The 20,121-nt window shown below is 42.4% G+C and overlaps 1 protein-coding gene across 4 annotated transcripts in view; it reads right to left on the bottom strand.

Annotated features, from left to right (window-relative positions):
• Positions 1 to 20,121, bottom strand: part of vps50 (VPS50 subunit of EARP/GARPII complex) — an 85,585-nt gene that overhangs the window by 54,439 nt on the left and 11,025 nt on the right. For all 4 annotated transcript variants that reach the window (XM_031854268.1, XM_031854269.1, XM_031854267.1 and 1 more), the window contains 8 exons: positions 16,519 to 16,572; positions 11,013 to 11,083; positions 10,327 to 10,444; positions 10,139 to 10,174; positions 9,703 to 9,785; positions 4,570 to 4,612; positions 2,940 to 3,038; positions 50 to 190 (listed from right to left, as the gene is read on the bottom strand). In XM_031854268.1, the coding sequence (XP_031710128.1) occupies positions 50 to 190; positions 2,940 to 3,038; positions 4,570 to 4,612; positions 9,703 to 9,785; positions 10,139 to 10,174; positions 10,327 to 10,444; positions 11,013 to 11,083; positions 16,519 to 16,572 (645 nt within the window). The remainder of the gene's footprint in view (positions 1 to 49; positions 191 to 2,939; positions 3,039 to 4,569; positions 4,613 to 9,702; positions 9,786 to 10,138; positions 10,175 to 10,326; positions 10,445 to 11,012; positions 11,084 to 16,518; positions 16,573 to 20,121) is intronic.

Below are 20,121 nucleotides of genomic sequence, written 5' to 3'. Positions count from 1 at the left end.
ACACACACACACACACACACACACACACACACACACACACACACCTTACCGTGCACAGGTCCTTGTACTGCATCTTCTGGAACTTGGTATCGGCGTTGCCGGCACATAGCTCCACATATCCCAGCACCACTTGGAACACCGTGTTGTGGATGGCCTGGGTGAAGTGCATGTGGAGCTGGTCCATAGCAGTCTGCAGAGAGAGAGCCAACACAGTGTTATGAAAACCACTATGTTCAACATGTCACTGTCATCTGCCAGTGTGGATCTGTGGAAAGGCAAACAGCAGGGACATTGCAAATCAAACCTCTTGGAGACTCGCTCTTATACTCGATATTTTGAATTGCATGCAGACGTATTTTGTTAGCTACACAATACGGCATTGAGGGAAACTGTGCTGAATATCTAACAGGATTAAAACAGATAAGTGCTCGAAACACTGCTGCAAGTAAATCCTTTAACGGGAGCTATTTAGTGTGCGGATCTATGTGTTTTAATCCTTGAAAATGTTTTTTAAATTAAGCATATGAAACATCATTAAAAAATATTGACTCTCACCCCAACCAGCCTCTTCCTTTTCTACTTTAGCTTTCCTCCTTAAAGCTGCATTAATTGACATTTAGGCCTCGTGGGGGCAGCTAAGGATTAGAGAAGTAAAGACACAAAACTCTGGTATTTTTTTTTGACAACCACCACTAGATAGAGTGTCGGTAGCACTGCCACCATTTTGGACTGTGGCCATGAATGTATAGACATCTGTAAATCAGAGGATCTTATTTTAGGTAAGTCAACTTTCCAGTACAAACACTTAAACAATGAAATAGAAATAATTTAGTTTTACTGAGGTCCTTTAATATACTGTAGTCGCCTTCAGTCCAAGAGGCGACCAATTAGCTTTCACTTTTCATCAATGCGAGTTCTTTGGAGGCAGCGCAGCAAGCTGCAATCACAACACTGACACATTATCACCTCATGGAGTTGATATGGCTAATATGTTAGCAAGCTGTGGCTTATTTACAAATCAAGCAAGACACAGAGCAACATTTGCATTCATTTGGAGTTTCTGGCCACCTGATGAATGTTTAAAAACTCCAATATTCCCTCTTCTTTTAGCTGACAGTGACCTAAAATGCCCTAAAATGCTTCGTAGAGCTGAAGACTCTTTTCTCCCCAGGCCACCCATTTCACATTACATGTTATAATCTGAGAAATTGTTAATAAAACCAAATAATAATAAAATATAGATGAGAGCAACTTTTTAGCAAGTAAACACAAAGAAATTGCTCTTCACCATGATTTGACCAATAACACCTCCAAGTACAATCTTGCTCCACTGCACTGAGCTCTGTGACTTTGCAATCCAAGTCTATTATAGGTATTCTCACAAGTTGCATTTGCCATTTGGCAGCTCCCGCTCACAGCCTCGCTGCGGGACCCTAGTGGCTTGAGGACGCCAGAGTCGCAGTCCTGCAGCGCAATTAGATTGCCTCACTGCAAGCTCACGACCGCAGAGTGGAGCCCCCATCCATTCTGACTGCCTGCTGCCACAAAAGTAATCCAAACATTCCTTCCCTCCTTTCTGAGGGGAGTTTCACTTCATCTGGCTAAAAAACACCATTAAAAACTGCTGGCTGAGCAAAGCATGGCCTGTAGACATGAAAAAAGGGAGTCAGCTAGCAACTCATATTGTAATAATCTTCATCTTTCGACACAATTATCAATCAACTGCAAAAGTAAACTCATTCATCTGCAGCTACATATAGTAGACAAGCAGATGTTTCATTCAGACAAATGCAGCAAACTGTGTGTGATATGAATATATCAACGAATATGTAAATGATGCAAATTATTTTATAAAAATGTGAGCTAATTTATCATTTGTTCTTCCATTTAATTATGGAAATATTTTGATTGTAGAAAAACAGTCATTTTATAATTGAGGCGACCAGCGTTTACCTCTGGACGGTTTAGATTGTACGCCGGGCGGTTTGGGAGCGTAGTACATTATGCCGCCTGGCAGCCTCATCCTTGTTAAAAATGATCATTTATAGTTCGATGGCGACTCATTTCAGCAAGTTGGAGTAGAAAAGTAAAAAATATTTCAAGGATGACAAAGATTATGTAAGCACAATGTTTATAATTCTTGCTTACAACTCCAGCCTTGACAGGAGTAGGGAGTTAAGAAAGTATACGGTGAGGGCTATGAGAAAGAGAAGACAAAATGTAATTAAAAGCAGCAGAAGAGAGATCAGGGCCACGTGAGATGTTGAAGATGATGATGGAGTGTGTGGGTTATTAAACAGCTTTGTAACACAAAATACAAGGACTGGAATGGGATTTAAGGAGTAAGGAGATTAAGACACGAGTGATAAAAAGACAATATCTGTCATTTAAGCTTATAGTCCTTTATTTTTCTTCACAGGCATTTTTAACAGAAACTACAGTATCTTGATTATTGTTGTTTTTAATATAAATGTTTTACAGCTTAAAATGAGCTACAAAAAATGTCACGTACAAACATGTTGTTGTGACTGTATCATCACAGCCGAGAGCTTGTTTTATATTATCCAAGGACTATTTTGAAGAACTCTGTTCCTTATTTGTGGGTGATTTCTGTGGGTGTGAGCTGATTGACAGCAAGCGGAGAATAACGTAATCACAAAGGATGACATGCACGCCCCGTGGCCTAAAATATTCTCTACTCCAACGACAAAACCCTGAAAACACTCCACTGAGGCCAGAAGGAACAACAACAAAGAGAAACTTAAATAACCCAAATTACATTCTCATGTTTTCTACAATGGTTTAAGCAGCCTGTCTTATACTGTTCTAATCTAAATGGTGGAAACAGGTCGAGGAAGTAAGGAAATAACATTGTCTATATATCATCACATCCAGTCACAATCCCCCCCGTGCCCCCGTAGACGAGTCAAACCACTGACCTGTGTCTTGCCCAGCAGCGTGTAGGCCAGTTGGACCTTGGTGTAGTGCGAAACATCAAAGTGCTTACAAGTCTTCGACAGGGCGACGTCAAGCTGCTCCTGGAGCCAGAAATAGATAGATGACAAAGGGAAAGAAAAGAGAGGGATTATCAACGATAAGACCAGGGATTTATATAGATGTATAGCTACCACACAAGGCCAAGGGTAATTGGGTGTGGATGTGGGTGTATACATGCCAGTGTGTGTGTGCGTGTGTGTGTTCGTCTTTGACAAAGAGTTAATAAGAGAGGTAAGAAAGTAAGTCAAGGTTAGCAGGAAGTTTGGATGTACAGGGATGTGTAACAACCCTGACCCAGAAGCCGACCTCAAAGAATATAGTGCTGACAAATGCTATAAGTGATCGAACGCATTGCATCACAAACGCATCTTCTCACGCTTCACGAGATGTACTTCAACATGGAATTTCAACGATGCTCTATGATGGGTCATTTGATGATTAAATGCAGAGTTTGAAAATGTTTTGGGGTTCCTGCCATTGCAGTTTTGAACAATAATGTCAGCATGTGAAGTAGGAAAACGAGCTAGCAAATGATTTTGATTGATTGTCAACTTGATGTGATGCAACAAAAAATGACAGCGGATAATACGATGTCTGGATTTCTACTGTGTCTGATCATGCATAGAGAGGAGTCCCTTTTTCTATTCATTGAACAACTGGCTTCTCTCGGCTGACTGGGCGGTTGCTCTTCTATGGAGGGCCTGGAGACGGTTAGCATGCTACGGACGATTGGTATGTGCCTGTGCTGATATTGCATTTTTGCCAATGTGTTCCGCCTCTTTTGCTCTTCACACGGACTGTTTACCTGCATTCAACCAAAGAATGCTCGGGAATGATTGGTCAATACTACTCGGGCAACAAACGGAAACAGGTACTGCATATGAATACAGAGATTACACACTAGGCTGACCAGCAACCATTGACAACTCTATTCTGTAAAGCATACACACAGTATATGGTGTATATGTATGTATATGTGTGTATTTATAGAGTGTATATAGTGTTTCTGGCTCTTAGCATTCTTAAGATGGTGTTGAACACTAAAATCCTACTTGATGTGTGTTTGTGTGTGTTTACCTTTGTGATTTTAGAGGATTTCGCATTGCTTATTCACAAACTCATGCTGACAGGAAAACAAATGTGCACCTTGCTGCGTGGCTGTGTGTGTGTGTGTGTGTGTGTGTGTGTGTGTGTGTGTGTGTGTGTGTGTGTGTGTGCATGCACGCGTGTTTCTTGAGTACAGACGAAACCGTCAGTAATTAATCTACTCAAGCGCAGCGGTGCAGAGAAAATTGCTTTGCATACCATTTTTCGCGACACAGCCAGAGATGAAACTGATATAATTCATTGTGCTCGCACACAGATATTAATGACGTTCTGAATGTGTCAATATTTGGCAGACCCAGAACGGCAAACTATCAGAATGTCAAAATGAAGTATAAATTGCTTCTTTCAGATGAGGGCTTGTGGAAAAGTACAAGGTTAGAGCCCAATCTTATTCACTGCTAAAAGTCTCTTCACCGATATCGCTCTCAAATAACGTAATTAGAGATAAAGCAGGAAGGCACATACCTCTATTTGCTCCAGAGTGTCTTGTAGTTTGGAATTGAGTTCGCTGTGAGGGAGGGGGGAAGGAGATTATTGAGAGTTAGCAACTCTATTCTGAAAAAGAATACAGAGTCAAATAACTTGTAACTTCTTTATATAAATATTTCAATTAATTCATTCTTAAGATATTAATGGTTTTAGTCCAATTACTAAATTAATGGAAAATACCCAATCAAAGTTACTGGACTATCTGCAAATTTTTAAAAAAATGTCTGTGTTTGTTTTTTGATAGTTTAACAAATATACTCAATTTCCAATGATATGAAACACAAGCAAATGATATATTCTAACATTTAATAATGAAAATAGCCATCAACTGATCTTCTTTGAATTGATTAGCTCAGTAGTTTCTTATCGGAGCCCAAATTAAAAGTCATGTAAAGCTGAACCACGTCATTAAAAAGCTGCAGCCCGGTCTCTCATAATTCTCCTCCTTCACACAAACAGGGAAAAAGTAAAAGAGATGGATGAATTTCCAACCGATACTTTAGGAAGATGCGTGTCTGTGTGTACCAGAATATCACGAATGCAAAACGCCTACACACCCTTGGACTGACTCGGATTTCGCCTCATCCTGGGAAATGCTTTCAACTTAAAAGCTGCAAAGTAGCAACCGAAATCGTGACTATTTTGCCCGTTCCTGGGACATCAATTCAATTCCCTCGTGACTCCCCCCATGCACTGCACCCGTTCATAATCATGCTCTGTTCCTCCGCTTCCCTTCCTCCGTCTCTGCTGTGCTCGGGGTCTTTTTCAGGTCAGCCTGCATTTACGTTGTGCCTTGTGAGACCGCAGTCGCCCAAGGGAGAGTGTCCTCAACAAATTGCTAATTAGGCGTCTTAGCTTCAATTGGGCGTTGAGTGAGGGGAGTGAGAGGTGTGGGGGGGGGGGGGGGGGGCAGAGAAACACAGGAGACTGCAGAGTGAGTCCCACAGGTCGTTTGCAGGTAACAAAATGAGCATACGCCATTTCAAGATGTGATGCACTGTTAGCCTGTTTTTATTTATCTGCCTGTGCGTGTGAGAGAGAGAGACATTGTAGCGGTATGATAGACAGGACACACAAATGTTTAAACAAAATAAAGAGAAACTAATATATGGCCAGTGAGTGAGTGCTACTCACAATCTCTATTCCTACCTCACGATAGCTAAATCCAATGAGTTGGTATGCACTACAGCGTGATAAGATGAGACATTCTCAGCTACAAGCTCAGTGATTGCCAGTATTCGTATTCCACTAGGACACCACAATGGGAAGCCAATACTAAAAAAGAAAAAAAACAAAAAAAAAAAAAAAAAACAAAAAAAAAAAAAAACACGCAAAGTAAGTAAGTTGGCTCAACTACATAGGGTTGAGTGGATCAATGTCAGGTCCTGGCTACTAAAGAAAGGCGTCTGAATGTCCATATGTGAGGCCCAGGAGAGTGATAAACAAAGGCTTTCAGCCCTGGCAGCCACACTGAGGAGATACAGCAGAGGAGCAGATTCCAACAAGACGAATGCCCTGTTCATCACAGAACTTCCTTTTATACTCCCACGCTGCAGTGTGGTAGAGTAACAAAAGCTGAACTACAAACTGAACAGTATTGGAAGAGCATATGAGAGAAAAGGAAACCGGTGCTCAGGGGGCTAACGCACCTGCTGCTATAGGTTCGCATTCTGGCCAGCTAGGAGACAGTCACCATCACAGAATAGCAGACTAAAACGCTCACATTAAAAGGAGATGAAGATGGTCGGTTTGCCTTATATTACACCAAGCATCCAATGATCCACGTGTGTGGCATTGAGCGCTCTGGTTGGTTTTCCAATCCCATTTTAGACTTTGCTAACAGGGGTTTCCGTGATGTGAAGACCAGCTGTTAATTACAATGAATATGTTATATTGTTTGTTAAATCCACATAGAAACAGAAATGTAAAAGCAACAATTTGTGGTTCTACGGGGAGTTAAGTTCTGTCACTATTTCTTGGCTAGGCCAGCGAGGAAGTCACTGACTTGGCCCGGCATTTGTTGGGAATAAAAACAGACAAGACAGGGTGTAAATTGTGAGCTTAGAGGTGCTTAAGACAAAGCCAGGCTAGCCGTTTTCCCCTGTTTCAAGTCTTTATGCTAAGCTAAGCTAGTTGTCTCCTAGGTCTAGCTTTATATTGACTTTACAGACACGTGGACGGTATTAATATTCTCATATAACAGAGAAGCAGATAAGAGTATTTCTCAATTTTGTCTTTAGGAACTCGCTGAGCTTTTGAAGAACACAAGAGGTCAACCCAGGTGGTGACAATATTAGAAGTCCTCCTGTTTTTCTTTCTATCCCATGAATAGATGGCCAAATTACACTGTCCAGTGAGTGCACATGTGTGCGCAGATGAAGCTCCTCCCCGCATACTGGCATCCTTCCATGATCAGAAAGAATGCATAAATAACAGATGAGGAGCGAAAACTAATTAACAATCTGTTCCCTGCAGGGACCATGAGGATTGAAATAGTTATGTGGAAATAAACGAGTGTTTTTTTAAAAACCTGCTTTCTATTATCGCTGGCAATAGGTGCCCACGGGGCCGTGAGGCAAGCCCCTACACAGGGACTGCTGACATGCCACAATTTGGCAAAATGTGGACTCCTGTGCTTCAAAAGGTTCTGCATGATGCTCAGATTTTGTGAGGATGCTTTGCTGCAGTCATGTCAGCCGCTGCTACAAGGCAGGCGGAGAGGCATCACGGTGGCAGGGGAAGAGCTTCAAAGAGGGGAAGATGGCGGGAAGGGACATCGTCAACCATAATTACGCAGATGAGAACGCAGATGAGGGTTAGGGGGAAGTTAAGAGTTTAGCAGAAAAAAAGATTTTGGAAGGAATTTCTAGAAAGAGCACTAGAAGAATTGATTACACCAGAACAGAAGAATGTGCAGCGATTGATTTCATTAAGTGCAAGGTTTGATGTAATATTTAGATATGTAGCTTTGGCCCTTTCTCCAGTTCTGACTTATGGGCTCCGAGGTCACATGGGACACTACAAGAACAGTTGACGACCCGACGCTGCCTCATGAGAAACAACTTCATATCCATTAGGTTCCATTATACCTTTTGTTTGTTTGACTTCTGTAGAGTGGAGTGGGCTTCACGTGACAGTAGTCGGTTTTGTGCTTCATCCCAACTCCACTTTTAAATACATGCTATCCCAATATAATAATAAGCTGTGATTAGTATGTCTGTTATACTGACTATTAAGTCCAGTAGCTTACATGACCATCCGATTCAATCCAAACATTTTGAAAGCAGATAACGTCGGACCACAAATCGTAAATAAGAAAAAGTGACGTTGGCAAATAGAAAATCAAAAAATTGACAAAATAAAAAAGGCTTAAGTGCTGTGGTCCAGCTGAATTTGTATGTGTGAAACCAAACCTGTCAGTGGAAAGAAAACCAGAAACAACCTGTCGTTCAGACCAAAGTAACAAACCAAACTTTGAAAGAGTCTTACAATCCGGCTGTTCAACTTTATCATGATCAATAAAGCGCTGCAAGTAAACACAAATCAAAGTGACACACAACTACCCATGTACACATGGAGAACTTATTAAAAAGTCTGCACTGACACACAATCGTGCAGCCTCCAAAAGGAAATGCACTACAACCACGAAGAGGAGGAGGCCGGCCGTGGCTCTGAATAACTCTATGCTCGCACCGACGTGTTGGGCAGCCGGCGCAGATTAAACACAGCAGCCCTCTGCCCCTCTTCCTGCACTTTGCTCCTCTTGAAGCTGCAGCTGAACCGCCCGTCCTGCGGATACATTTAGAACACCTGAACAAACCGCCCGCCTCAATGCCAAGACGGCAATTAGCCGAAGTGGAGTTTTGGAGGAGTTTCACTGAGAATGACCCTTAGACTATTTGTATGACATCTGGTAAAAAAAAATAAAAAATTTGATCTCTAGTGACGCTTTAGACGGAGACGGAGCATGACGCTGTGTAAATGCATTCTTGGGGAAACCGTATTGACTTTTTAAAAGGGTCGGGGACGGGGACAAAAGAAGGGCAGGTACGTAACAAAGCATTCAGCGGCGCATGGAAGAGCACAAGCTGCAAGGTTAAATTACAGTGCAGCAGACCAGACACCAGATCCTTAGGGAAGGACGACGCTGCAGTCAGGGGCTCTGGCAATGTTGGGCAGAGAGTTTAAGTAACAATGTGCATGCTAATGCGAAAGCCGGACAGATGTGTGATCAATGCACCAATTAAAAAAAAAGCTGCTACATCCAGGAGGCAGTATTGGCATATTGCAAAGGAAAGCAAAAGTGAAGAGGGCAATCAAATTTCTATTCATCTGCAACAAACGTTTGATTACAAATCCAGACCGCGTGTGAATACAAAGACACAAAAGAAATGTAAGTGCTTCTTCTTATTGGATTGTCACAGCCAGGTGAAGTGGTCAAATGATGCGGTGCAGATGCTCAGTTGTGTTTCAAAAGGTCCGTCTGTATCTGTGAGTTTACACGGAGCTCGTGTTGACACGGAGCTCACCGTTGTGTGACGCCAGCGCTCTTTTCTGTAAATAGACCCGACACTCTGCGGTGCGGGACAAAACAGCCAAAATGACAGCAGTAACACCGAGTGGTTGTGTTTGGCTGGCATGTGTTGGGAGCAGCTGAAGACGTTCATTCCCACACAGCTGTTCACGAAATACTCTGTCAGATTCTGTACGTGGTGTCGTAGGAAGAGGAGAAGAAAGCCAGCAGTGATCAATCCTTAATCAATACACACAAAGGGACCACTGCAGCACCCACCTACTGCCACAAATTGAGCACAGTTACACAGGAAATCAAAGGGACACAGATAATTGGCCCTCAGGTATCCAATGCGGCCACGCTTGCATAGGTGCACATACGCACAGAATCTGGAGGAGAGCCTTTACTTTGACATCACAGTCTTATCTTACATAGGAGAGAGAGAGAAGAGGATTTATTATGTGGTGTTTGGGCACTATCAAAACAAATGATTCAAATAAAAAAAACCTTTCCATCCAACTGTGAAGAATAAAGTCCATGCCTGCTTTCATTTGGATACAGCAAAATCTCACTCTATCAATGTGTGCATGCTGTACCTGATGCAGCTGTAGTGTTTGAAGGTGCTGGCAGCCTTTTGACATTCCAGACAGAGCTGGATTGCACCTGGATAGTCCTCCTCCTGCAGGAACAGAGAATTGAAGTAATTAAATGTATGGAGAACAGGAGTAAACACTGGATCATTCTGGATTACGACAATGATATGTGCGACTTCTTTTTCATCTTCTTAAATATGGCTGTTACAGCAGATACACAGTGGATAACCTACGATAGGAGCCAGTGTCGAATCCCTCCCCTGTGCCACAGCTGACCTTCACAATAGTTACGCATTTGAGGGAGCGTCTCGTGTTTGTGCGTTTGGCTTTCAATGCACAATTCCTACTGATGTTTGACCTTTCAAGTCAATTATAAACATATCTCTGCGCGCGCGCGCGCGTGCGTGTGTATGTGTGCGTGTAGAAAGGATTACAATACCTCAAGCATCTCGCTGAGTCTTACATCTGTTCTTTGCTGTGAGAAGAAGAAAGGCAAAAGGAAGACATGAATACAGCATCAAATAACTTAATTATTATGGTTAATTACCGTAGAAAGCTGGCCTCCCTTTACACATGGCTGGATTTTAAACTAAATATATTGTAGTCAGCTGTGTGTGTAAACTGTACCAGTGTCTTGATGGTCCTCAGAGACTTAAGCAGGCCTGTCAGCAGCTGTCGCCTCCTCTGATTGGACAATAGACCCAAGCTGGCTTCTGTGAATCCCTCCTTCGCCATGGTCAGTTGCCTTTACACGAGAAGTCACAGCACAGGGAGAACATAGCATCAACACGCATACATACTATTGTCCATCTATAAGTCCAACACAGTGATGAGCTTTAATAACACACTATTGGAGCTCAGCACGCTGGGAATGATCTGGAACTATAATGTACACACTCAAACATATATGGTCTTTGTGTTCTTACTGTAGTCATATTTGCACTTATTGAAGAGGTGGTTCCACCAGCAGCCTATTTTACCAAAAAATTGCATATTTGGACAAATCCTTAGTATGAATGGCTTCAGGTTATTATATTTCAAGCTCGGCAAAATGTGCAACTGAGCATTCTGAATTAATCATTAATACAAATTTACAAAAATAACAGAGTGCCATGTATAGCAGGATGTTTTTTGATTCCTACTTTATTTGAAGGAAACAATAATCATTTGTAATTTGGACCATTTTAACAGACGAGGATGAAGGAACGTTATCCCGGTTGTGAGGAAAAGCACTTAATATGCAGATACGGTTAGAATGGGCTATTTCAGCAGCCATTTCATTTAGTGATTAGTATGTAGTGGAACAGCATTACCTCCTTGCATTAGTGCAAATGACCGCTGCCAGCTGCAGGTTGGTTTGTAACGCAGTCACTCGCTCCAGTTCCTGCGAAAAAGGAGGGAATTAGTGGTAAAAATGACAGTACGCAAGACAAGGCAGCACACTGTTATCTGGAAACCCTGGAACATTTCAAAGTTATTGTGTTAGATCCCAAGGAATTATAACAAAAACTGCTGAAATATCCATCTAGTGCTTAGAAACAGCCCCATCGCCTTAATACAATGCTGAGGGCTCAAATCTATATGACACAGAGATATCGTTAGATTGGCTCTCACACACACACACAAACACACATCTTTGAGAGCACTCTACATTGAGATGCATCCCGCTGGGAGCATTTTGTGAAGATAGATATTATAGATGATGTCGTTATGGTACGGCATCATCGTTGCCTAAGGGTAAAACACAGATAATCAGGGAAAAAGCTCCCTTTCTTCAGAGCTTTGACATTTAGAAAAGGATCAATGGGCTCTCTGGTCTGAGAGTTCAGTTATTATGTTGTATGTTCCACGATAGTGACCTCTGGTGAGAACCGCACCACGAATTACATAGCTGCTGTATTGAAGACTTTTCTCTTCCTCTCCTGGTTTTTTATTCTCTTGATCTGCCAGATGACGAGCCTGAGGTGGCTTCATGCTTGTGTTTTATCTTAATGTGTGCTCTATCACCCCACCGCAAAAAAAAAAAAAAGGTCTCGTGTTCACAAAAATGTTCTCTTAACACTGTCATCCATGAAACAACCTTTTTACCCACAGAATACAGTCTGGGAAAATTAATTTTCCACAGTAATAAAAATAACAACAACAGCATCAAAGTGGCACTTCGGCTGTGGGTACGGGATCAATGATCCCATTCAAACCAATCTGTCCTCATGATCTCCAGTGTTACAACTAAAACAAGCCCTCAGAACTGTTTTACATGGGTTGATTCAACAGCCCAGGTTCTCTCTGAGGGGACGCGCACCATGCGACTGGTCTTCTGCTCGGGGCCCAAGAAATGAGGACTGTTAGACAACATCCAATTCCAAGAATTGGCTTCACGAAAGCTAAAACTTTATTGGCAGCGATATCAACAAACAGAGCGTGAATTACTTTACATTACGGATAGATCTTCTATCATTGTAATATTGTAAACTATGAATTTGTTTCAGGAACATTTCAACATTTTGAGGAATAGACCCATTTGAGCAACAGATGAGAAGATTGTTACCAGTCTCATGTACGTATGGTAAATTTGCAGGCTAGTCTCCAATTTGTATGCTAAGCTACGCTAAACAGCTTCTGGCGGTGGCTTCATATTTAGTGTACATATCCGACAGTGATATCAATATTTTTTATCTCACTCATGTCAAGAAAGCGAAAGCAAGTACGGACGTGCAAATTAAATATTACCCAAACATCAAAGAGCAACTGTCCATAAAGCCTTCACATATCTAGAACACAGTAACCGTTCTTGAATAAGCATCGGTCATAACAGTTTATTAAAACAAGAAGGTACCACAGTGGCCTTTGAACTCTAAAGTACATCATTTTTGTCCTCAGTGAGCGCTCTTGCTCTCTAAGCAGTGGGAGCTGGCTTGGACTGGAATGACTCGCCGGGTCAAGCAAATGAATAATTTAGAGACCGATTCAAATACGGGGCGCTTTAGCACCCACACCACTGGAACTCTAAAACTATGTCTAGACATAGAAAAAGTTTGAAATTGACAAAAGCCAGACTCATTAAAAAAAAAAAAAAAAAAAAAAGCCACAGGGGATCAAGCTGTACAGGCATCATTCTCACAGCAGAATCCCAAATTCCTGACTTCACTTATCTCATGAAAGTGATGCAAAATGAGTCAACGATTGAAACCAGTGCTGTGTGTTCCCTCTGCAGACCTGATTGGAGATTAATCAGCGGCAGAGATGCATCGTTAATGGATATCGGTCTAAAACTGACTCAAATAGCTGGGTCGGGAATTTCATACCATTATAAATGAGGGACTTTATATCTATGTATTTATTTGCTACATTTTGTTTCACTAAGTTAGCAAAGCAATGTCACGCCTGTTGTTGCTTTACACATAGAAGAATGATCCCAGTCACTTCCACTCAGTGAGGAGTACGGCTGGTATCGGATCGGGGCGTCGGGTATCGACCGATACCCAAAGCCCAGGAATGGTTGTCGGGTCCGCAGACGTCGGATTGGTCCATCCCTTATCAGCGGCATGGCATGCATAGAAGGTTAAGATTTCCTCTCACCATTTCTGCATTGTGGTCTCTGTTTCGTTTTCCTTTGTTTTTACACCCATGCGAGACATTTTCACTCATCCGCTACTGCATTGATATATAACTCCCATCCATTTGTTTGCATCCTTTCGATGATTTTCTGTCACAGTCTTGGAGCCGGGCTGTTACAGTGCATAGTGCTAGGTGGTTTTAATTCAGTCAATAATAGTCCGTTTAGTTACAATATACGTCAAATCTGTTCAAAAAAAGAAGCCTTTTATTTCCTGTGTCCAACAGAAACTATTCTTTCGCTTCACCAGACAAACACACAGTGGGTCTTCACTCTCTACCCCTTGTTATGAAGCCCATTATCAACACACAGTGCCGTACACACAGTAGTTGTGGAAGCCCTTCTTCAATGATGTAATGTAGAAACACTCGTGCATTCAGTTATGTGCACAAACCCACACAGGAAGAGTCCGAAGCAGCTTGAATACAAACGCTCAGCTTCAAACAGAATCACACACTCAGACACACGCGCTGATCATGCTGAGTGCTCACTGTGTAGTCGGAGGCTCCAATTTGTTGTGTACCACTGCTCTGAGCCATCTATAAGCTAGTTAACCTGACTACAGCACCTCCGACTGTGCAACGGGGGAAACAGCAACTGTGCACAGAGGTGGACACTGACAATTGTTCAGTCACGTTTTAGGAGATAAAAGAGGTTTAAAGGGCTGGTGCACATGACTGGGAAGAGCTTAAAAAGCGTGGAATAAATCTTCACGTGAAGACAAACCATAAATGCAGGTACGCTGTAGATCTATATGAACTGTACACATACAGGGAACTACACAATCAGACTCCTACAAAGTCCACAAACAGGCACTGGTGTGGGGGAGTGTAGGTCAAAGAGGAGGAGATGTTTCGTCATAAGGGAGATTTTTTTTATTCTTTATTCATATATTCATAAGAGGTCCTCCCTGCGACCCTCAAGCACATTGGCTATGCACTGGCTCCCTGTTACCCACCCCGCCTATACATTCTAATGATGCTGCAGCTGTTTGGGACTCACAGCTGGAGTTCACATTTAGTTGCATATAGTCACCTAAAGGGTGCGAGACCCCTAGACATATTAACCAGCCTGTTTCCTGTCAATTTCTAGCCTCCCAATGAAGCGGCCTTCAGGCCCCCCATGTAATTGTCAGGTATGACCACCAAATTACAAATCGCTTTAGGCAACTGGGGAACAGAATCACAGGCAGGAACTGTGGCAAATAAGTGTTTCCAGTGGAAAATAATTGAATACCGGTCCAAGCCCCTTTACAATGGTGTTGAATGACCTTGTCAGGGCTACCTGGTGAAAATTCATTACAACCTGGAACCCAAGAAGGCAATCTTTCTTTCCTGGCATGTGTCACGGTCATGCAGTTGGGCCACTCAATTGTCTCTTTTCAACCAGAGAGATAAGAGAGGGCTGGTATTTCAAATTGACACACTCCATGTTTTTATCGATCCTGCAATTTAAACCGGATCACGCTTTGAACTCATGGACAATAATGTTAAACGTGGTAACTTCAGAACACCACATTCAAAATGTAGAGGCACAAGAATGAAAGAAATGAGGAGCTAAATGTGGGCTCCTGAAGAAGATACACTACCAATTCGTAATCAATCAATGATAATGGCTCTGGCCTCCATGTAACCTTCCAGGAGAGGAAGCCGGATCGCACTGTTGACCCTTTAGGAGTGCGTGTGAAGCCACAGTGATCAGTGACAGAAAGGTTACTCACTACATAGCTGTGGCTCACATCATTTCAGGCGCTGAGGCATGGCTGTACGTGTTTGCACAGTTTGTGTGTCCACCGATGTGTTACGCACAAGCAACTGGGGAGAAGTGGCATTGTGCCCCGTGGCTGTGTTTCTGCAGCAGAGTGCGTTTCTGTGTACATGTTTGATGAAATATCACAGAGGACAATTTGGAGAAACCGACGAAGCCTCGTATAGAAGAAGGTACACAGAGCAGTGAGGGGAGCCTCAGAGACTGCAGGGCGAAGCACATTTGCCAGGCATTAAACTACATAAACACTAGTTTAACAGTAGTAAAGCTCCGCCGTCCTTCTCATTGTGACATTGATGCAGAAACTGAAGTCCCCTCTGAACTCCACAGGGCATCTATAGGCCGAGTGAATGAGGGCGGAGATGGGTGAATGGAAATGCCCCCGAAATCCCCGGCACCGTCTGCTAATAAGCTCGGCTGTCATTTTGACTCTGCAGAGTCACGGAAATGATGATCAATTTGCTATTCATAGACTGACCTTCAGAAGGCTCAGCAATGATGGTAATTTCACCGCAATTTCACGACGTACCAAAGTTGTTAAAGCGGTCAGTCGTCTGCTGGGATCAAAGCTTCACTGACTAACCACAAATTTGACGTACCAAACTTCAATAACGATGCATCTGATGGGACTTCTGAAGTTTGATTGCTAAATCAGATAAATCAAAAGACCAACTACTTCAATCTATCCACACACAAACACACTCACACGCACTTTTAGGCATACACAATTTTGCCAATCAATATATGAACAAACCATTTGAAATAATTGAACTGAATTGACGTGCTGTAGCCCAGCCTGAACTCAAACCGTCCTCCTGCTCCGCATTGACTTAGACTGGGTGCACGCTTCTGTGTCATCAAACGCATCGATGGAGATCGCTCCAGAGGCGATGATCATTAGTTTTTGCCTCGGACAGAGGACTTCTCATGGCCGCTTTAATTTTGCTCTGAAGGCTGAAGCTCTGCTGCCACACTGGAGACTGGAATTACCAGACTTTGTGAACAAGGGATTTCCCGAACCTGCAAGCACTTAACTGAGGGAATCCTGCAGCATGCCCTCCTCTCTGCACGGAAACTACTCAACAACCCTTAGTGGACACAGACATGCAGTCCGTCAAAATTATATTTTCTATCAAAATTCAATGACTGGTTCAGGCAACCTCTGCTCTCAATATACTTCCACATTCCATTCTCACAATTTATTCATTTCTTGCAGCGTTCATTTCAATTCACCGAGACACACATCCGGCCGTTGAGGAAGAGCATTCAAGTGCAATCCAAAGTGACAGAAACGAGAAAACCACTCGGATTTTGAAAAATCTCAAGCCCCAAAATCAAAAGGTAAACATAACTGATACGTTTTGGAAACACTTTTATAATATGAGAAAAGACAAAGGGTTGTTTGATGTGGTCGTCCGTTTACACTGGAAGCTTACCTTGACATAAGCCGGCTGTTTCTCCAGAATAAGATCGGCGACCTTTTTAGAAACCTACAAAGAAAGAGAGAGAGGGGGGGAACATGAGAATTGGAACATAAAAAAAAAAAAAAGTAAAAGACATTTTGATGTTCTTCTCAAATGTCACCCCACAAAAACAGTTTGACCACTGCAATACCAATCACTGATGTCTGTATCTACAGCTCTATATAGCCAGAGCCGTTTAAAAGAGCATCTCGCTTTCTCAGTTTCATTCCATTCAATGTCTTTCTCAATAGCTCCTACTTCTTCCAATGAAGTCTCTGTTCTCTTCGTCTGCATTGTAGTTGTTTTACTGTTCTCTCCTCTCCTTTGTTTTACCAACTTGACTCGCATCAGGGGGTGAAATCGTAATTATCTAAAGAACACGTTCCTTGCTCATGGCATCAAGTATGACCCCCTGCTAGGAGTGTTGTCCGCCACTGCTTTTAGTGGATAAGTAAGAAAAGCTGAAGAACACGGAGGGTTAATGGATATTGAATGAATCGCTGAAGGACCATACAAACAGGGTCTTACAGATTAGAGTGTAAACAGTCCCATAATGCAACTCAATAGTGTCATTGGACTCTCCCTGCCTGGTAAACACCGCATCTCCATGCACCCAATTTATAGCGCAGGGTTTCTAGTCTCGTAACCCCAAGCTGAATTAACCCTAATTACACCATTATGACGTCATCAGGGTTTTAGTTTTTTAATTTTGGTGTGTAAAACAGGATCCCCAGTGTGACCAGAAAGAGTATCTAAAAAATGTTACATCCTCATGTATGCTCAGTGAGGGCTAAGTTCTAGACCTCATGTATTAATTACAAGAAAAACAATTATTAAACGTCAAAGTCAAGAGTGAATGATGCTGAAATGTTTCATATCTTGCTACAAAGTTAGAGGTGAATGTGCTGCTCATTACAGAGACAAAAGGACGCTCATCCAGTAGTTCCACAGTTCATTCTGTGTCCGTCTTGTGTCTTTTAACATCCCATTGCATGAATAAGAGAAAAACTGATTCAGTGCTATTCAGAAGACGTGTAAGACATTGCAAATGGTGAAGAGACAAAAAAAACAAATATGGAATTGTGTTAAACAATCCCAAGACACACCCTCAACCATCCAAAATTAGGCCATAACGCCACCTATTGGCAACCCACTGACTTAAACACGAAACTTTTTAAAAAGGAGTGAAAGAGTCTGAACACATAATGAGTAATCAAACCCTCCTACCTGGGCTACAAGGCCACAGTCATCAGTTCTCAGCCCGCCCTCACAAACACTATTGGAAGCTAATTGTGCAGCGACCGGGTTGCAAAGCAAGCACAGTGCATGTAATATTCAGCAGAAGGAGTAAATATCGTCCAAAACTAGTGCCTGGCAATGAACAATCATGAACTCAAGACACACAGTAGGACAATGAATGCATTTTTTCTCATTAAGGACACCGACATGTGCCATGAGGGAGAAAAGAAGTGACAGGCCGAGACGGATGCCTCATACAAACTGAACTGTGCAGCTCACGCACATCATCTATTAGAATGAAAAAGCTAACGAACACAAGCGTTGATAACAGAGATTGAACATGTTTGGACAATTTGCTCATTAGCAGGAAGGCTGCGGTGTACAGATATACATAAGCCTTATAATAGATGTGTCTGAATAGTTTGCTTCTCCTTGCCAGTGTTTGCCGAGATGTATGAGGCAATTAGAGCTACATTAGCTCGCACTAATTAGGGTTGGTGACAGTGAAAAGTGTGGAGCAGCTAAGTAATCGTGAAGGTCAGTCTTCCAGATTAAGAGAGGTGAGGACTGAAACAGAGTAAGTCAACAGGGAGGGTTACCACTGAGGCTGTCGCCATGAAGGAATTCCCCCTGCGGTGACAATCATTGGCTCATCACTGTATTATTGCGCCATTATAAAGTAAATTGTCACTTTTTAAATTACAAATATGACAGTTTTAAAACGAATTAAATACTTTTTTTATCATTGGAAGGCAGAACACTCAAGGGCAATGAGGCGCAGTGTTGTTATTCAGCACTTAGTAGCCTCCGTGTAGGATGCGGCGATTGGTCTTTGTGATATTTGTCCCGCCCCTCCTCCATTGTGATTGGACGGCTGGGGAAAAGTTGACAGCACAGCATTTTACCCAAAGTTTTACATTTACAAAGAAACAAACGCTCAGCGCCTCGTCACATGAACATTCCCGGCGGTTGGCTTGTCATTAGCGAGGTATTGCAATACGCCGACGGTCCTAGCATCTACTCTAACACAGCAATGTAACCAGGTGGCAACCTCCGGGTCTGAAAGTGAATCCAATGTAGAAGTGCCTTAAACTTATAATAATAAAAGGTACTCTTCTAATGGCCAGCAGGGGGCGACTCCTCTGGTTGCAAAAAGAAGTCCAATTGTATAGAAGTCAATGAGAAAATGACTCTACTTCTCACCTCAGTAAACATTGTAAACATGAGCTTATGGTCTCAATCGCTAGTTTTAAATCTTCTTCATTACAGCATGATGTTCATTTAGTAAATCATGGTTGCATTTAGAGTAAAATAGACCATAAAGCAGAGTATGCTTTAGGGCGGGGCTACCTTGTGATTGACAGGTTGCTACCACTGCGCTGTCCAGCCCGGGAGTTGTTTGTGTCTTCTTCTTACAACTTTTAAACTTTCAGTGTTTTCAGGTCATTAAAGTTAATTATTTTGGTCGCCAAAAAATATTTCAGCCTGACTGAAACACAGAGAGAAACGTGGCAGCCTGGAAAGGCTCAGGGAAAGGTTGCATAAGCATTACTTACTTTTTAAAAAGCGGAGCGGTGGGAGACAAATCATTATTGCTGCAGGAGGGATAGTCATCTCTAGCTTTCAAGTTTCATTAAAAATGTAACGTGTTCATCCAAGGTACCACCATCGCCTCTAAAGCCTACATCTCTGTGGAGAAAGTCACTTTGAGGTAGATGAGAAGGCAAAATGTTGCGACACCGCTCATGAGCTGAACCTAAAAAAGGCCGGCGGCACTTTAAAACGAATCATGTTGTAGAAGCATTACTGGTCAGTTATAGTACAGAAGTTCATGTTTTGGTACAGATAAGGGTTTAAATGAAAAATACAGTCAATAAAAGCCGAAAGATGTGATACAAGCGTGTGTGTTCACATTAATTAAAAGGTTCTCTACCATCTGTGTGTCTACATGGGCACTCTGGCAACAACACGCAACCAAGCTGGGTTTCTGGACCGAGACTTTTATCAAATGTGCCGAAGTCTCGCTGCACAAAAAGGCAATTCGCCCCGAGACGAGCCTCTGCCAGGCATGTTTTAAAGATGCCAATTAAGCTTGGTGGCTGTGGCAGAACAACATGGCAGTGGTTCTCTTCTCCGATAGCACAGGAAGTATCTTCTACCCCCACAGCAGAAAAAGTAAAGAGAAGGGATAGTTATGTGTCAACACACCAGTTTATAGACAGCTCCTCACAGCAGGAATGATGAAAGGGTGGCAAACAGAGGAAAGTACATACTCTACACATGGTACAGTACACACACACACACACACACACACACACACACACACACACACACACA

Source organism: Anarrhichthys ocellatus, unplaced genomic scaffold (genome assembly GCF_004355925.1).
Source record: "Anarrhichthys ocellatus isolate YVR2014 unplaced genomic scaffold, GSC_Weel_1.0 scaffold14, whole genome shotgun sequence".
Classification (NCBI taxonomy): domain Eukaryota; kingdom Metazoa; phylum Chordata; class Actinopteri; order Perciformes; family Anarhichadidae; genus Anarrhichthys; species Anarrhichthys ocellatus.
Note: the sequence above shows the minus strand (reverse complement) of the source record. Positions and strands in the feature narration are given on the sequence as shown.